Source organism: Tasmannia lanceolata, unplaced genomic scaffold, assembly GCF_043159265.1.
Source record: "Tasmannia lanceolata isolate RefF3 unplaced genomic scaffold, GAP_Taslan_0.1 ptg000012l, whole genome shotgun sequence".
Lineage (NCBI taxonomy): Eukaryota > Viridiplantae > Streptophyta > Magnoliopsida > Canellales > Winteraceae > Tasmannia > Tasmannia lanceolata.
The window spans coordinates 26,723,696-26,741,419 of record NW_027518689.1 but is presented as its reverse complement, the minus strand read 5'-3'; the positions used below and the strand labels follow the sequence as shown (position 1 = coordinate 26,741,419).

General features: G+C 36.1%; 1 protein-coding gene across 2 annotated transcripts; it reads right to left on the bottom strand.

Moving 5' to 3' along the window:
* Positions 1–9,905: 9,905 nt before the first annotated feature.
* IAA16 (indoleacetic acid-induced protein 16) lies at positions 9,906–14,214 on the bottom strand. Of its 2 annotated transcripts, none has more exons than XM_077391943.1 (5): positions 13,781–14,214; positions 12,641–12,873; positions 11,415–11,538; positions 10,853–10,914; positions 9,906–10,244 (listed from the first exon to the last, which is right to left on the bottom strand). In XM_077391943.1, exons 1-5 carry the CDS (start codon positions 14,074–14,076, stop codon positions 10,207–10,209), a joined length of 753 nt encoding a protein of 250 aa, XP_077248058.1. In that variant the 5' UTR covers positions 14,077–14,214; the 3' UTR covers positions 9,906–10,206. The 2 variants fall into 2 exon arrangements, with proteins under 2 accessions (XP_077248058.1, XP_077248057.1); XM_077391942.1 differs by having other exon boundaries at positions 11,415–11,556; positions 13,781–14,212.
* Positions 14,215–17,724: the final 3,510 nt, after the last annotated feature.

Genomic DNA, 17,724 nt, shown 5'->3' with positions numbered 1-17,724 from the left:
TACGCTAAGAATTCAACAATAATACATCAACTGATGCAGACGGGTTCCCCATTTACCGTCGAAGGGCTGTTGGACGAACAACAATGGTTCATAATTAGGAAGTGGACAATCGATGGGTTGTACCATACAATCGTGCATTAATAACAAAATATAACTGCCACATGAAAGTTGAACTTTGTGCTAGAACAAGAGTCATTAAGTATTTGTTTAAATATCTTCATGAGGGACCTGATCGAGCAACCATAGTTTTTGAAGCTAATTCCTCGAAAACGACAGATAGAAATATTGGCTTACATAAAAATAATGACGAAGTTAAACAATACTTAGATTGTAGATATGTATCTGCACCGGAGGCATGTTGGAGAATTTTAGAATTTGATACACAAGGCCAACAGTCATTTGTTGAGCGTCTGCAATTTCATCTACCAAATGAACAATATGTTATATTCAATGACAACGACAATTTGTATGAAATTGTTGAAAATCCAAATATTCGGATACCAATGTTTACAAAATGGATGGACACTAACAAAAAATTCAATGATGTGAGAGCATTGAAATATATAGAATTCCTTATTGCATAGGTGTGGGATAGAGAAGAAAAAGAATGGCACCGCCGTAAGAAAAAGAGAGCTATTGGCAGACTGTATTTTGCTCACCCATCGTTAGGTGAATGTTATTACTTACGAATGCTTCTTACCATCGTACGTGGTTCTTCAAGTTATGAGAACATACACACTGTTAATGAAATTGTCTACCCAGATTTTAAATCTGCGTGTGGTTCGTTGGGTTTGTTATAAGATGATAATGAATGGCTTGAGGTACTTGCAGAAGCAAGTATTTGGGCATCAGCTAACCAGCTTCGCCATTTGTTTGCATCGATTTTGATATCATGCAATGTAACAAACCCATTATTATTATGGGAAACCTACTATGAAGCTCTTTCATAAGACTTACAATTAAGAACGCACAGACATTTACAAAATCCAATGTTATTATTATCTCCAGATGTGATACAAAATATGGTACTTGAAGAAATAGAAAGCATTCTCAATTGTAATGGAAAAACTTTTTCGAATTACCCTCCTCTACCACTGCCAACGAAAACTGACAACCATGAATATGAAAACAGACTAATTTGGGAAGAGTCAAACTACGATCAAACTGAGGCACTGACTGAGTTTCAACATTTACATGAAGGTTTAAACGTCGAACAATTGAAAATCTTTGACGCAATAATTGACTCCTGTGATAATAATAAAGGTGATTTCTACTTCGTATATGGAAGCGGCGGCACAGGTAAAACATATTTGTGGAAAACATTGATATATAGGTTGCGCAAGTGCAAAAATAGTATTAACTGTAACTTCCTCAGGTATAGCTGCAGTATTACTACCAAGTGGTCGTACTGCTCATTCACGTTTCAAAATCCCACTTGAACTAAATGACACTTCTACTTGCACGATTCCACAGCAGTCAGAATTGGCATACCTAATCAGGAAAGGTAGCCTCATAATTTGGGATGAGGCTCCAACAATACATCGGTACGCAATTGAATCTGTAGACCAGACGTTCAAAGATTTACTAAAAAATACATCAACTGATGCTGGGTCAAAAGTTTTGGAGGGAAAACGATTGTGCTAGGAGGCGATTTTAGGCAAATACTCCCTATCATTCCCAAGGCTAGCCAACAAGTAACTGTAGCTGCTTGCTTGCAGAAATCTTACTTGTGGTCCCATTGCAAATTGCATTATTTACTCAGGAATATGCGCATATCTGAAGAGCAGTCAACATCAATAGAGAATCGTGACATGCCTACTTTTGCAGCTTGGGTTCTTCAAGTTGGAAACGGCCACGTTCCTATGAATTCTATAGGTATTAACACAGAAACATATTGGATATTTATCCCTGATGATATGCTCATAGATGACGATAATTCTGGCGTAATACGATTAATTTCAAGATTTATACTGACTTCCCATCTAAGTTGCACGAAGACAGCTACTCGAACAACGAGCGATCTTAGCTCCAAGGAATGATGATGTCGATCACATCAACTTACAGATGTTGGACATGTTACCTGGTGAAATAAAAACATATTTTAGTGCTGACTCGGCTACTACTGATAGAACCGAACCCTAGGCTACACAATTCATACCAACACCTGAATATTTACACTCTCTAAACTTCCCTGGAATAGGCAACTCATCAAAACTGAGATGTCTATCTTTTGTATTATTTGCATACGTAGGTGAGGAATGTCTTTCTGAGCTAAAAAATTATTCCAATATTAGCTTCCATATCATATAATAATCAAGTCAGAGTGGAATGAACCTCTGGTGGCAAATTCAAACATGTCATTGTGTAACCTTTGTTGAGGAATCATTGCTCATACTAAGGAGTGAAAACGCACGTGCATATCATTAAAATGAGCAGGCGTTCAAGTTATGATTGAAGCTAACTGTTAGGGAAAAAATGAACCAGCTTCCTATAATTGTAATAATTTATTCTTTAGTGTAAAGTCCAAACTCTTCTAATTCTACTTGTCTTAGGTAAAATTAGGGGTGCAAGTTTGGCCCTGTCAGCCCTGACCCGCCCTGAGCCCGAACAGGGTCAGGGCTGGATTTTCTAACCCTGAGGGCGGGTCAGGGTTCATTTTTTTCTGACCCTGACTCAGGTCGGGCGGGCTTTGTGTTAATGCCTCGGGTACCCTGACCTAGCCCGACCCTGAGTTTTCTATTATAGAATTGAACCATCTGTGCATGTTTCTTTTGCTAATGTTTTCTATTATCTTGGATTGATGTTTCTTTAGATTATTATTATTAATTGTCTCTGTTGCCCGCATGTTGTTGAATTCATATTGTCTTATTTGGTTCCCTTTCTCTGTTTAATGATCATTTTGTTCCATATGATAAGTGGTTGCTTTATTTTTGGCACTCTTAACAGGTATTTGCACTAGGGTCAATTAGGGCTGGCCCTGCCCAATCAGGGCCAATCAGGGCGGGCCAGGGCTAGCACAATACCCTGTAGGGCGGGTAATGGGTTGAGGTTTTCCAGCCCTGACTCAGGGTCAGGGCCGAGATAATGGGATCCAGGGTTGGGCTAGGGTTTTGAAAAACCCGACCCTGTTGTAGCCCTAGGTAAAATCATTATGAAAATAGAAGATATTTGCTAATGTTCTTTTTGAACTTATCATTTAGTACAAAAATTCAAACGATGCTAACTCTTTCAAGTCCCCATTAACTGAAATGAAATGGATTTTTTCTAAAACCATATATTACTTTGTTAACTACAATCTAACAACATAATTAATTGAAATTGCAATCAAATTAAAATAAGAATGTAGGTGCTAAGTTAATGAAGCCAATAGAAGAACTTATTAAATATTTATACAATGAAATTTGATATGTGAACAACAGAACTTTATATAACGAATGACATAAATTATAATTTTTTACCATAATAGGAGAAAAAATAAAAAACATATTTATTTTTTACAAAACAATTCATATACTGTTAAGACTTTCTACATGGGATGGGAAATTTAATTTCAAAGCCAAACTATATAATTTAAATGACATGAATACCTTCACTACAGGTGCACAGTAGGAAGTAGTAGGAATCCAATTGATGAAAGGTTTTTCAAACGGTGTTGACAAAATATACTTGTACTAAAGGAAATTCAAAATTCAAATAAAATAAAGTAAAAAAAAGGGTGTTATTTCATGTTTGCATTTATTTGGCGTAGGGAAAATTACAAATTGTAATGTAAACAAATAGGGAAAGAACCAGTTGAAATTTAACAGCAAAAAATAAATTTATTATAAAACTTGTAGGAGTTCATTCATAGCATGGCCTTTCGAATTCGTTATTCATGTCCCCATCAATTTACATGAACCAACTTATAGGGAAAAAAAATTGAAAGAGAAAGAAGGTTACATAAGTAACAAAGGAACCATCTAATATAGTGCCTGTCAAAAGAAAGGTTAGACATTCATGCAGCAGGTCTCCAATAGCCTGAAAGCTAATTGGCCGCAAATTCTGTCTATCACAGACGAATGGAAGCCATAGGCAGAAAACGTTTTTTCTACTCACTCGGTTTGGAATATTTTTTCTGTATTTGTTGAACCTACTTTCTAAAGTTGGATAAGAAAATAGTTTATTTCCTTTAAAATGATAGCGAGGGGAACAACAAATATCCCTAATGATAAAAGAAAACAAAAAAACACCCAAACAACAAAACCAACAAAAGAAACAGTAATAGAAGATTTAGAACTTTACATGTCGTGCTGAGAGAATAAAAACATATGTCATCCATATTTCTGTATTCGAAAATACCTACACCAAATATACGACCTAAGGAAACAGATTAAAAGACGGGGAAAACAATTACCAAAAAATAGAAACAAGGGAAAAAACCTACAACTAAAGTTGGAATAAAAAAAACCAGTCCAAACAAAGAGGGAAACAACATTTTTTGTCTCCTTCCTACAAACCCAAAGATAAGAAAGATATATAACAGAAGTAAAAATAAATAAAAATTAAAGCATATATTTCAACTTATCTTCAAGAAGAGTCGAACGCTTCTTCAAATAACGGTGGCGCATCATACAAATACACGGGCCATCTGATCTGTATCCCACCGCCAGATAGACATATCGGAAACGAAGTTTGTTGGCGGCGGAAGAATTGGAGTCATTTAGAATGACCTAGAAGATTTTTATGAGAGAAGAAATTATTTAGCTTCTTTTAAACCTTATTTAAACCTAATATTTCTGTAAGAAGTGAAAAATATGTAAAAAAAAAAAAAAATTACCTCTATGTAGGCTTCGTTACCGAAGATTTCGTAATTTCTCCCCCCTTTACCTGCTTCAACGGTTGGATGATAAGGCGAAGTGGAGAAGGCGGATTTACCGATCGTTTCCCATTTATTTTAATTCCTGGATTTTCTACTACTGTGGATTATCTTTCCTATTAAGTCAACAATTCCTGGATTCTCCCACGCGTCTCTCTACCGTCCCCTTATCCCATTCATACTTGTACATGTACCCAACCATTCCTTACTTTGTCCATCGAATTCTGATAGGTGGACACATTAATATTTAATAGCCTTAAGGGTAAAAAAGACTTCTCAACCAAGGAGAAAGGTGTCTTTCAAAATTCTTCATGTGCTTCCATGTACCTTTTTTACTTTAAACTACAGCTGTCGAGACCTAGATGTATTTAATAGCATTAAGGGTGGAAAAGACTTTAATAGCCTTAAGGGTAGAAAAGACTTCTCAACTAAGGACAAACCTGTCTTCCAAAATTGTTGACCTGCTTCCATCATACCCTTTTTACATGAAAGTACAGGTGTCTACGCGTACAAAATCGAAACTTTTTTTAAACCAGAAATTGTTAGTATCGGTTCCTGTATATATATATATATATATATATATATATATATATATATATATATATATATATATATATATAGCAGAAGAGAAAATAAGAGAATTTTTTTAATATTTTGAAAATTCTATGAGAATTACACATCACTTTTTTTAACAAATACACCCATTCAACCCACATATTTTCAATCCTACCCCCTCCTTTATGCTTTCTAACAAAGGCACCCATTAAAGCCACATAATTTCAATCTTACGCCCCTCCTTTATGGTTTTTTAATAAAAAATCTATAGGGTGATCTTAACCATCCGATTTAAGAGGAATTATGGAAACCTCTATAGAATGGAGGGCTAGGATCAGCCTATGGAAATGATTTTGGGGCACAACCTATTTATGTTGTGTTCCATCACATGGATGGTTTGGATCAGCCTATGATGTTGTCCGTATAGTTCTTTGTCGGCCCGTACATCGCACAGGGTTTTTTACTAGTATATATAATAAGCCGGAATGGTTTTTTTACTGTTCATCACACGTGTTGGCCTCCTCTTACTAGCAGAAGAGAAAAGCACTAATTTTTTTATTTATCTGTAGATTCTGTCCATTTAGCACGTTATAGTTCAACATTTTTACGGTTTAACCCTTACCTGATGTATGCCACTATGCCTATATGCAGCGGCAAGACCATCCCTCTGTAATTTATTTATCACTATCCGTACTACGTGTCTTCCGTCTGAGATATTTTTGAGATTTTTTAGCCCCTTCTCGACTTAACGGAATGAATATTCTTCGCCCATATATATATATATATATATATATATATATATATATATATATATATATATATATATATATATAGCAGAAGAGAAAAGAATTGAATTTTTTGAATTATTACAAAATTCTAATAGAATTACACATCACTTTTTTTTACTTTTTTAAACAAAGGCACCCATTAAAGCCACATATTTCAATCCTCCTCCCTCCTTTATGCTTTTTTAATAAAAAATCTATAGGGCGATCTTAACGATCCGATTTAAGAGGAACAACATATTATGGAAACCTCTATAGATTGGAGGGCTAGGATCAGCCTATGGAAATGATTTTTGGGGCACAACCTATTTATGTTGTGTTCCATCACATGGACGGTTTGGATCAACCTTACAGTTCTTTGTCGGCCGGTGCATCGCACGGGTTTTTTTACTAGTATATATATAATAAGGAGGGAGGGAGGTTTACTGTTCACTGTGCATGTGGCAGCCCTCCCCTTCCTCCATTCACATTTTCTTGACTTTTTTTAGACAAAGGCACCCATTCAACTCACATATTTACAATACTATCCCTCCTTTATGTTTTTTCACAAAGGCACCAATGAGGGCCACATAATTGCAATCCTCACCCCCTCCTTTATGATTTTTAGCTAGAGAAAAAAGAATTTCTTTTCTTTTTCGGTGAGATTTACACATCACTATTACTCTTTTACCATTAACCTGTTTGCTGATATCTAACATCTATCTCTATGATAAATTATTTGAGGGTAAAATCGTAATCTACATACGAAAAGTACTGACCCACGGTACCTGTCTATGACAATTACGAGAGAAAAACTACCACGAAGAGTAAAAGTCATATGACAATGACGAAAGAACTACTTTATATTGACAGATTCCGGGCACCTGAAGAGGAACAACAATTATGGAAACATCTACCGATTGGACATCTAGGATCAACCTATATCAATTGGAGGGCTAGGATCAACCTATGGAAATGATTTTACGGGCACAACTGATTGATGTTGTGTTCCATCACATGGACGGTTTGGATCAACCTATAACCCGCTATAGATCGGAGGGTTCAGATCAACCAATGAAAATTATTTTTGGGACACAACCTATGTAGGCAGTGGCCCATCTAATGGACAGTTTGGATCATCCTATGGTACGGGCCATACCGTACATTTTCATAAAGTGATGAGTGCAATCATCAAAATACGGTGAGTAGTGCCATTAGAAAATATGGTAGTGAGGACATTAACACTATATAATTTGAAACCATCATTGTTGCTTGGATGTTCCCACGCGGGTCGGGTTCAACCCGAATTTGGGTTGGGTCGGGTTAAGCTTTTTCGCAAATCGGGTTGGGTTGGCTTGGGAAAAATCAACCCGAATTGGAAATCGGGTCAGGTCGAGTTGGGTTGTCGGGCAACCCGACCCGACCCGAAACCCAAATTTGGGTTCCATCCTAAGAAGTTCTGTATATGTGTTTTTCTTTTTCAAAATTGAAATAGTCTCCAGAATCCACAATGGACTGTTTGGATAATCTTATGGTGCGGGCCATACCGTACTTTAATAAACTAATAAAGTGAGGAGTGTTATCATCAAAATATAGTAGTGCGGATAACATTTTCCTTTGTTAATTGTTAGTCCCTGTTTGCTTTGGATTTTGAGAACCGATTGTGAGTTAAAAACTGATTATTGGTGACTAACTATTGGTTCTCAAAATCCAAAACAACGCGGCTTTAGTTTAGGTGGTCAACAATTGGTACTATATCAAATCGAGTGAACCCGACCCAACCCATTCCAACCCGAATTGGAAATCAGCATGGGTCGGGATGAGGAAATTACAAATCAGGTTGGGCTGGGTTGAACCCAGTCGGATTGGAAATCGGGAACTACTTTTCCTTATTCACTATGTGCCGATCAAATTGCGGAAAGTTTGATATTACAAATGCAGGACACTTGTAATAATATTGACGAATTCTGGGCACCTTAAAGAGGAACAACAATTATCGAAACCTCTATACATTGGAGGGCTAGGATCAGCCTATGGAAATTATTTTATAGGCACAATCTATTAATGTTGTGTTCCATCACATGGACGGTTTAGATCAACCTATGATGTGGTCTATACAATTCTTTCTCGGCCCGCGCATTGCACGGGGTTTTTTGCTAGTATACTATATAGCAGAAGAGAAAATGAGAGAATTATTTGAATTTCTCTCAAAATTCTAATAGAATTACACATCACTTTTTTTGACTTTTTTTAACAAAGGCACCCATTCAACCCACATATTTTCAATCCTAGGCCCTCCTTTATGCTATTTAACAAAGGCACCCATTAAAGCCACATAATTTCAATCCTACCCCCCTCCTTTATGCTTTTTTAATTATGGAAACCTCTATAGATTGGAGGGCTAGGATCAGCCAATGGAAATGATTTTACGGGCACAACCTTTTGATGTTGTGTTCCATCACATGGACGGTTTGGATCAACTTATGATGTGGTCCGTATAGTTCTTTGTCGGCCCGTGCATTGTACAGAGTTTTTTTCTAGTAAATACGATATAGCGGAAGAGAAAATGAGAGAACTATTTGAATTTCTCCCAAAATTCTAATAGAATTACACATCACTTTTTTGACTTTTTTTAACAAAGTCACCCATTCAACCTACATATTTTCAATCATACCCCCTTCTTTATGCTTTTTAACAAAGGCACCCATTAAAGCCACATAATTTCAATCTTACCCCCTTCCTTTATGCTTTTTTAATAATGGAAACCTCTATAGATTGGTGGGCTAGGATCAGCCTATGGAAATGATTTTACGGGCACAACCTATTGATGTTGTGTTCCATCACATGGACGGTTTGGATCAACCTATGATGTGGTCCGTACAGTTCTTTGTCGGCCCGTGCATCGCACGGGTTTTTTACTAGTATATATATATATATATATATATATATATATATATATATATATATATATATATCGAGAGAGAGAGAGAGAGAGAGAGAGAGAGAAGGGTTGCTGCGCTCGAACGTAGCTAGGCTTAGCTGCGCTTGAGCACAGAAACAGGGGGTGGGGCCATTGGGGGGGTGATCCTAAGCATTCATTTGGAAGGCCTCATCATGGATGGGGGGCCTACCAAAAATTAGCTCCATTGGATCACCAATGGGTGTCCATTTGTGGGGCCAAAAATGGACAGATACTGTTTGTCCGAAAATCTGTCCATTTTTTGCCCTACAAATGGACACCCTAAGGTGATCCAATGAAGCTGATTTTTTGTGGACACCCTACCCATGAAAGGGCCCATCAAATGAATGCTTTGGATCCCACCCAAAATGTGGCCCCACCCTGTTTCTGTGCTCGAGCGCATCTAAGCTTAGCTCGAGCGCAGCAAATGCATTATGTGTCATGAATGTCCAAATGAAATTTAAATTGGAAGATACAACAGTCCACTTCAATCTTTTAAACCGTGTCCACAGAGGCACAGACAACAATATCCAAGCAGATTGCGCGAAATATTTTTCTAAGTTCAAACCCATTAGAGACTATATATCAAGAGCCCTAGTACAGTTTCCATTAAAATAAGAATGAATGTTCAACAATAACTGAATAAATAAATAAGTAATTGAAAAGAAAAGAATAATTGAGTCATCACCATGCACATGGCTTGCCATTAAAATAAAATTATTAATTGCCTCATTACCCCAAAAAATTGATAAAAATACAGTGCAAAAGAATCTCATGAGAAAATACCTTTAGAATTCAAGCAATAAAAGCACACAACAAACAATAGCAAAGTGATTATTAAACAGGTCATTAATAAACAAGCTAGACATATCATGTCCTGAAAACGAAGTGTTATTGCTTCTTGTCCATAACAAATATCTTACTTTGTTCCTATAATTTTATATATCAAACCACAATACAAACACTCCCAGACACCCTGCTCGATTCATCTCTGCCTAGCTTTGCCTTCGTAAAAACCAGGATTTAATGAGAGCTTTTCGAGATCAAAGGAGCAGGCTGTGGTACTTGCTTATTCAGCTTCTATTCTTACATTTCTCCACGGCTCTTGGCGCTGAAATTCAACAAGAAAAAAAATTTAATCGATAAAATTATTTTGCATTTGAAGCTAATTTGCAACATACATAGAAAGGAAATTTTTTTATTTTTTTTAAGGTAAACAAAATGAGCAGTATGTTTTCGAAATTTTGTGACATTGTGAAGTGTAAGAATCCCTACATTTTATGAATAGATAAATATTATTTATCCATTGGAAAACCCATTAAAAATTATCCCTATGCTATGAATTAATGAAACTATTATACATCATTAAAAACCTAAACTTTCTAAAATGCTTAAACAAAACAAAGTTGAAATATTATGAAAATAATAATGGAATAATTTTCATTTTCATTTCAATGCTACCACTGTGAAGGGAAGGAAAATATGACTAGCTTATGGGATATTTTATTCATTTATGTCACAAGAAATAATATTTCCACCAGCTTTTCAGCATTTTCACCAACTTTTCTTTGTATCTCCCAAAGGATGGAAGTTATTTTCATGAAAAAGATGAAGAGAAGTGGTGGAAATGCCGGAAAAGGGGGTGCAAATATCATTTCTCTTATTACATTAATTACTAATTCACATTAAACCAATGATATAGCAAATTAAGCTACTGACCGATTCCAATGGCTTCCGATCCTTTCATTATGCGCAGTCGCTTGCATGAATCAACAAACATCCTGCGCGAAATCAAAGTACTGTTAGTAATTAGATTGATTAAAATACTTAAGTACGTCTCCATTTATTTCGATGTAAAATATGTGTAAAAAAAATTTATGCCCATTTTAAAAACGTGCGTAAGACAAATTTTCCATAAGACAAATTTTACACCCGTTTTACATCGAAAGAAATATAACCTAAGCAAATCCATAACATGAATTAATGATTGGATTATGCTAAAATGAGTGACTTGCGGCCCACCGACAAAACCCATCATACCCTTACCAAATTAATTAGTTGATTATGTAATTCACAAGCATTGAGCATTGAGATCTCTTAGGCTTAGTGTTTGTCATGCATAGGTGTTGAGCCTTGGTTCTCCCCCTCTCGCATGTTCCGAGTTAGGGATGGTTTTGTGATTTTATTGTATCATCTTTCTCTTTATCTAATAAATCCGTAGGGGTCCCTGTTAAACCCCAGCTTTCCCATCAAAAGAAAAAAGAAAAGAAAAGAAACTTACTCCCATGGAACGTCGCCGACGAGCATCCAGTCTCCATCTTTGTCTTCATATGTCGGCACGTATTCAGAACCATTCAAGAGATCCATCAACTTGCTCTCATTCATGAAATCCCTCCCATTAATTCCTTGAGACCCACAATTACCTTAAATTAAAAAAAAAAAAAAAAACATATTTGTTGAGATGACATATTATGAAAACAAAATAAGAAAAAATAAAATGTGGAAATGATTTATATATAATTCCGTCTATATTTATGTAGCACCTAATCTATGGGTGAGATCTCAACCAAATCCAACGGTGACACTAACAATTAGGAGTTTTGTCTTTTCACTAGATTCCTTTTTCCACCCAAAAAGGAATGTTTTCACTCATTCATCTCGTTTCGGTTTTACCTTGTCCTAATTTTCAATATGTCATAAATTACAATAGTGTAGATAAGTTATCTACACTAGCTTAAAATACAGTGGGGGCCCACATTGTTTGGGTGATCCAAACCATTCATTTGAAAGGCCCTCACATAGATAGGGTGTCCACAAAAAATTAGATCCATAGGATCATCCTAACCATTCAAACTGTGGAGGCAAAAAAATGGACTAATTTGTGAAGGTTTATACACGTCAATTTTACCTCCACAAATCGTAGGGTTGGGATGATCCTATGGATTTGATTTTTTGTGAACACCCTATCTATGTGAGGGCCTTTCAAATGAATGGTTTGGATCACCCAAACAATGTGAGCCCCCACTGTATTTTAAGCTAGTGTGTCGATAACTTATCTACACAAGTGTGTAGGAACCCTTTTCTCTTTTTTTAATTTCTATCAACTTACCTATAGTGAAGAAACTGAAAATCTTCTCTTTTCACTGATGCATCAAAGGTCCTGTTTGGATTGCAAGAAAAACATTTCTGATGGAAAAAATTTCTTGAGAATTTTTTCTCGTTTTAGAAGAAAATTATTATGATTACGGGTAGTTAAGATGGATGTTATCATAAATTGAAGCCCCCTCTAAGTAAAAATTAAATAGGGTTGGTTCAAGTCATCTTGTTTGGTGAATATAAAAAAGTAGAAACTTTTAATAATATTTTTCCTTTCCAAACTTTCCAGACAATTCCTGCAATCCAAACAGGGCTTCAGGTTTTACCTTCTTCTTGTTTAATTTAATATATGCTATAAATTTTAATGCTTATTTTTTTATATTTCCTTCTTATTTATTTTTATCAACATACCTAGGGTGAAGGAACTGAACATCTTCTCTAAGGCACAGGACAGGTCTTGGTAGCTTTTGTACATCTTGATATCAACCTTACGTAGATAAGGTGCGCCGTCCATGCTAACCTTCACGAAGGTGGCACAGTTGTTAACCTTCTCCCCTTCCTCGTTACTGTTCTTCACAGGTGGTTGGACGGATAGGATGTTCTTCCTGAATGATCGGACGGGTGGCCATCCCACTACCTGTGCCCTGATAAAGCAAAAATATTAAAAACTCACGTTCTCTCTCTTAGAACGTGTAACTTTTTAGTACACTCTTTTTTGGAATCTAATCTAATACAATAGAGTGAGAGTGATTTTGGGTGGAAAGTCTAAAATACCCAAATGGAAATAACAGACTGATGTTAAACGTTTGGGGCATTTGAGTAATTTACTTAGCAAAATTTTATAAATTGTTACCCAGAAGAGAAAAATAAATGGTATATAAATATTCTTGTTGGTAAAAAAGCATAAAAAAATACAAGTAGAAGCTATATATGTTTGTTCTTGATTTTCTTATTTTTTTTATTTTTTTGAAATGGATTTAAAAAGGTAGCTAAAATAATTAACCTCATCTCCACATAGACATGCACTAATGCAACAAAAAGAAAAGGGAAAAAAACAAGAACTTAGGTCCTTAACAAAATCATTTACTTTTATATGAAAATAAAATAAATAAAATTCACATAATTCAAAACTATATAATCATATGAACTTATGCTCAAAATCCAAGTTCATCTCTATATTGGCCACATGGATTTGGTTAACTTAACTATCTAAACACCATTTCTCCCTCAAAAAATGTGTCTCAGCTAAATTTACAAGCTAGCCAACTCACCAGCCAAGGTTATGTGCTGTGACCTTCATGAACATTAAAGATCCATGTTCTTGCTCTCTTATTTTCATTTTTCTTAAAATATTGTAGAATTTCTAGTTTCACTTCATAAATTTTAAGAAAAATATAAAAGGGTAGCTAAAACAACCTCATCTCCACATAGACATGCACTATTGCAGCCAAAAAAAAAAAAAACCCACTTAGGTCCTTAACAAAATCATTTACCTTTTTAATAAATATGTCCAAAAACCCTAGAAAAAATTCAATTAGAAAAAGAAGTTACTTGGGAGCTGGAGGCTTGGCAGGATCATTAGTGCACGAAAGAAGGTTCTTCTCCTTAGGCAAATTCCTCATCTTCTCATTAGAATCTTCATCTAGTTCCTTCGAAGCGCCCATCCGAAGGTTAAGCTTCAAATCTACGGTCTCCGAAAAACCTCTCTTGCCGGAATTCTTCGTCGTCTCACCACCTTCGCCTCCCCCGCCGGGCAACCCCAGGCATAGCTCAGTCTCCTCAAACTTCAAGCTGTAATCGTCACGTTCCGCAGCGAACACGTTCGCCATTTTCGGGCATGTCTCCATGAATTTCAGGCAACAAAATCCCCTTGAATCTTATTCTTATCTATCCTTCTCTTCCTCTTCTACTTCTAGTCTTTCTTGTTCTTGAGAGCTTAAACAAGCAAAAGAGAAAATAAGTAAAGTAGTTTGTAAAGGGGGTTGCATTTGCCCTAGTCTATATTAATATGATTGCTAACATTTTGTGTGTGGGTTTTCCACTAATATGATTGCGACACGTGTCTGGATGATAGCTGTATTTTCCGCGGGCTAGCCGGGAGGATGCTGACGTCATCGGTCGAATGATTGTGGTTGGAGAACGGACAGTCCGGTTTGGACTGTCTGGACTGCCTTCCGAACCTTTTATTGGGGGAAAGGCGATTAATCGTTGAAATCTCCATTCCAAACAAATAATCGCCGATTAGTAAATTTGGTCTCTGTTTTTTACCCCAATTAAGTGGGGAAATGACTCTGAAGCTGAAAATGCTAGAAAGACATGTGGTGTTTAATCTTTAATGAAACTTTTTGGGCCCAGTTTACCCCTTGGATTTTATCGGGTCCGTTGATCTGATCACCGAGCACAAATTTGGTCTCTGACCTAGATCGATGACCATAGTCTGATCATCCGTGAGGCAGAAAATCAGAACCATTAAACCATCGATTTATCACTCCCAAAGGGGGTCGATTTAAGATATATGGGGGTCGATTTATCACTCCCCAAATTTTAATATAATCTTCTTCTACAGCGAATTTACGCGAGTAATAAAATGAGTATGATTAATGAAGGGATTGTAAAGCCGTTTAGGGTCATGTTCAGCAACCATGGACAATTAAAAGTGCTAAAGAATCTCGAAAATCTCATTCGGTATTCCTAACTATGGGATTCTACGAAGCGGCTCAAAGTCGTTTCAAAATGTGACCCATTCTCATTTGTGGAATTGTATTGATTACATAGTTAGGTTTATGTACTCAAATCAAGTTCAAATAGAGTTTCTTTTTAGGGAAGAGGACATCTTTTTGGCATTCTTTGTCTAATACAAAAGGATTGTAACTTTGGTAGAATGAAAAGGAAAGGAGTTCATATAATTGGCGATCGGGTTTGAAATTCTACGCCGAGGATTTAGTTGGAGAGAAGAGCTTAGTTGATAAACCTTGGTAAATGTAGAGAAAAGGGTGAGACAAGTCAAGAACGAGAGCATGTGCAGAGATTCAATTCCGAGTGGGTCCCACATCCACCATGTGACTCTGTTTTCATGTCTCTCAGCGTCAAACCCACGCCCATGTGCCCCGGTTAAGGGCCTCTCCCTTTTTAATTTCATTAAAATCTCTTATCTCTCTCTTTCAATCAAATCTCCCTACTAGTATTTTTATAGTAAATTTTTAAGAAACTTATTATAATCTCGTTATACCACATTCATTCACTCTAAAGACAGATGAGAAATGATACTTCCACCCTTTTGTTTGTCTTTTCTTGAAAATGACTCTAGTTTTGCTCCTCTCTTTTCTTTAACTTCTGCTTAAAAATGAATTCATTTTCAATGAAAGGGTGGAAGTGCTAGAAAAGGGGATGGAAATGTCATTTTCATGAGAATTTTCTCCTAATAACCGGGTGATGTATTTGAAATGTCTAAATTGCCTTGACATGCATGACCCATCTTCACTTGGTCTCCTATCTGTTTGGTTGGAGGTATTTTCCTCGTAGATTTAGTGGTGTAAGTAGTCAAGGAGGAGACAAGCATTGGATTTGTCTGGAACTTATCTAGTAGGATAGTACTAAGTAGCGTTTGGTTGTCAACCTTGTAGAGTAGTGTTAGGGGGTGTCATTACCAATATATATATATATATATATATATAGAGAGAGAGAGAGAGAGAGAGAGAGAGAGAGAGAGAGAGCATAACTCCCTTGAAATTCAATCAAAATTCTACATTTTTGTGGGTTTTGGCTTGGATATTATAGGGAGGGGACAAGGGTGATACATCAACAGACATGTAATGAGTAACCAGGAGACATCCCTCATAATCTCCAGGGATTTCAATGCTATATTGGTAACCAAATAAGGAGTTTTACTGACATGGCACCCAAAAGTCAAGCAAAACCCCTCATCCATCCTGGCTTTTGTGATTTTTATGTTTGCAAGCTTTTTTTCGTCATTTTCATCTTAATATATTTTATATCATATGTATGCATGCATATTATGGGCTCCTTTAATTAAGGGATTTTTTATAACATCAAAAATATTGGTTATTATTTGTAAATAAAGTTATTTTTAAATTATCTGTTCTAATTTTCAATTGAGACATTAAGGCATCTTTCAAAAGTATTAACTATATGATTGGCAGATAAATATGAAATTGTTACAAATATTATTTACATATAAGATTAAGTTCGTATGAGATTATATGCAAATGATTTTAAGAGGGTGTCCAAAAAGATACTAATTTTTTACCTATAGAATTGAAGGAGTTACCAAGGTAGAAGGGAATATAATATAGGTTAAAGCATGAAACAAAACAAGTTATACTCTTTAAGCATCTTTTTATATCTGAAGGCGAATAAAAGAGAAGTCAGGTAGAGCTTTAGCCCAAGAAATGAATAGAGTGATGATCCCAGAGAAAGAGTTGAATACAATTGGCCATATTCTTAAAAATATGAGCATTACTCTCTTTCCACAAGACCCAAATGGGATCCATCAGCTCATCATATTCCAAAAGATCATGCCTTTGCTAGGCTGAGGGGCAAAGCTCCAGCAATCCCATAGTTCGGACAAGTAATCAGGAAAAACTCAGGAGGCCCCGAACAGATCTAGAATCTTACTCCAAAAAAGATGTCTCTTTTCGATTGCCAGAATTTTCTAGAAAAGTTTGCAAAGGAAAAATATTTCTAACATTTTCTACTTTTTCACACATGAAAAAAGATAAATTGATTCAATTATATTCATTGTTTTTATACTGGGACCTTCAATATATGTTGACATCGCTCTAAATTAACCATATTCATATTATTTTCCTAAGAATTTTTTTCGGTCAAAAATGTTTTTTTTTAAATGGTGAAATATATTAAAAGAGAATGCACACGATAGAGTCGAGGCCAAAGAGAGTACACCAAGCATAAGAAAAATTGAACCAACATAAAGAGGCCCCCTTCAACTTAAGGGGTGAGGAAGTTCGGTGAAAAATGCTTTTCTTGAGATCCAAACATGGACTTATAGAAATATTGGGCCTAAATTTTCTTGGCTAATATAAAAGAAAAGGTTAAAAAATAAACAAACTAGTTGTAGTTATGGTCTACAATTTTTGTAATTAAGTACCTTATGTATTTAGTGTATTACATCATTACATGGTTTCATATGAACGATTTGGATCGTCCAAACGTACGACCACATGTACGTATGGTGACACACATCCGACCGGATTAGACCCCAAATAATGCATCCTTGTCTAACCATGGTTAAAGCCTCATGTGGGTCCCACAACGAATTTGCAGAATCTTGGCGTTTGGTCTCTACATATTCGAGATGTTGGTTCACCCACGGACACTTCGATTAAGGGTAAGAACGATGGCTGCCCGGGAATTAAGATTTTAGAATGTGTAATGACTGCCCTGGCTGCCCAATCAAAAATTCCTTTTACTTGTTAGGGTTGCAACTCGGGTCGGGTTCAACCCCTTCCCGTCGG

Bases quoted from the DNA above. Each gene is read 5' to 3' on its own strand.
- IAA16 (XM_077391942.1), bottom strand. From the start codon at position 14,076: ATGGAGACATGCCCGAAAATGGCGAACGTGTTCGCTGCGGAACGTGAC. The intron at 10,915-11,414 runs GTAAGTTTCTTT...GATTTCGCGCAG, and splicing joins GTCGGCGACGTTCCATGGGA to GATGTTTGTTGATTCATGCA. The intron at 10,245-10,852 runs GTCAGTAGCTTA...GTTGAATTTCAG, and splicing joins ATCGGAAGCCATTGGAATCG to CGCCAAGAGCCGTGGAGAAA.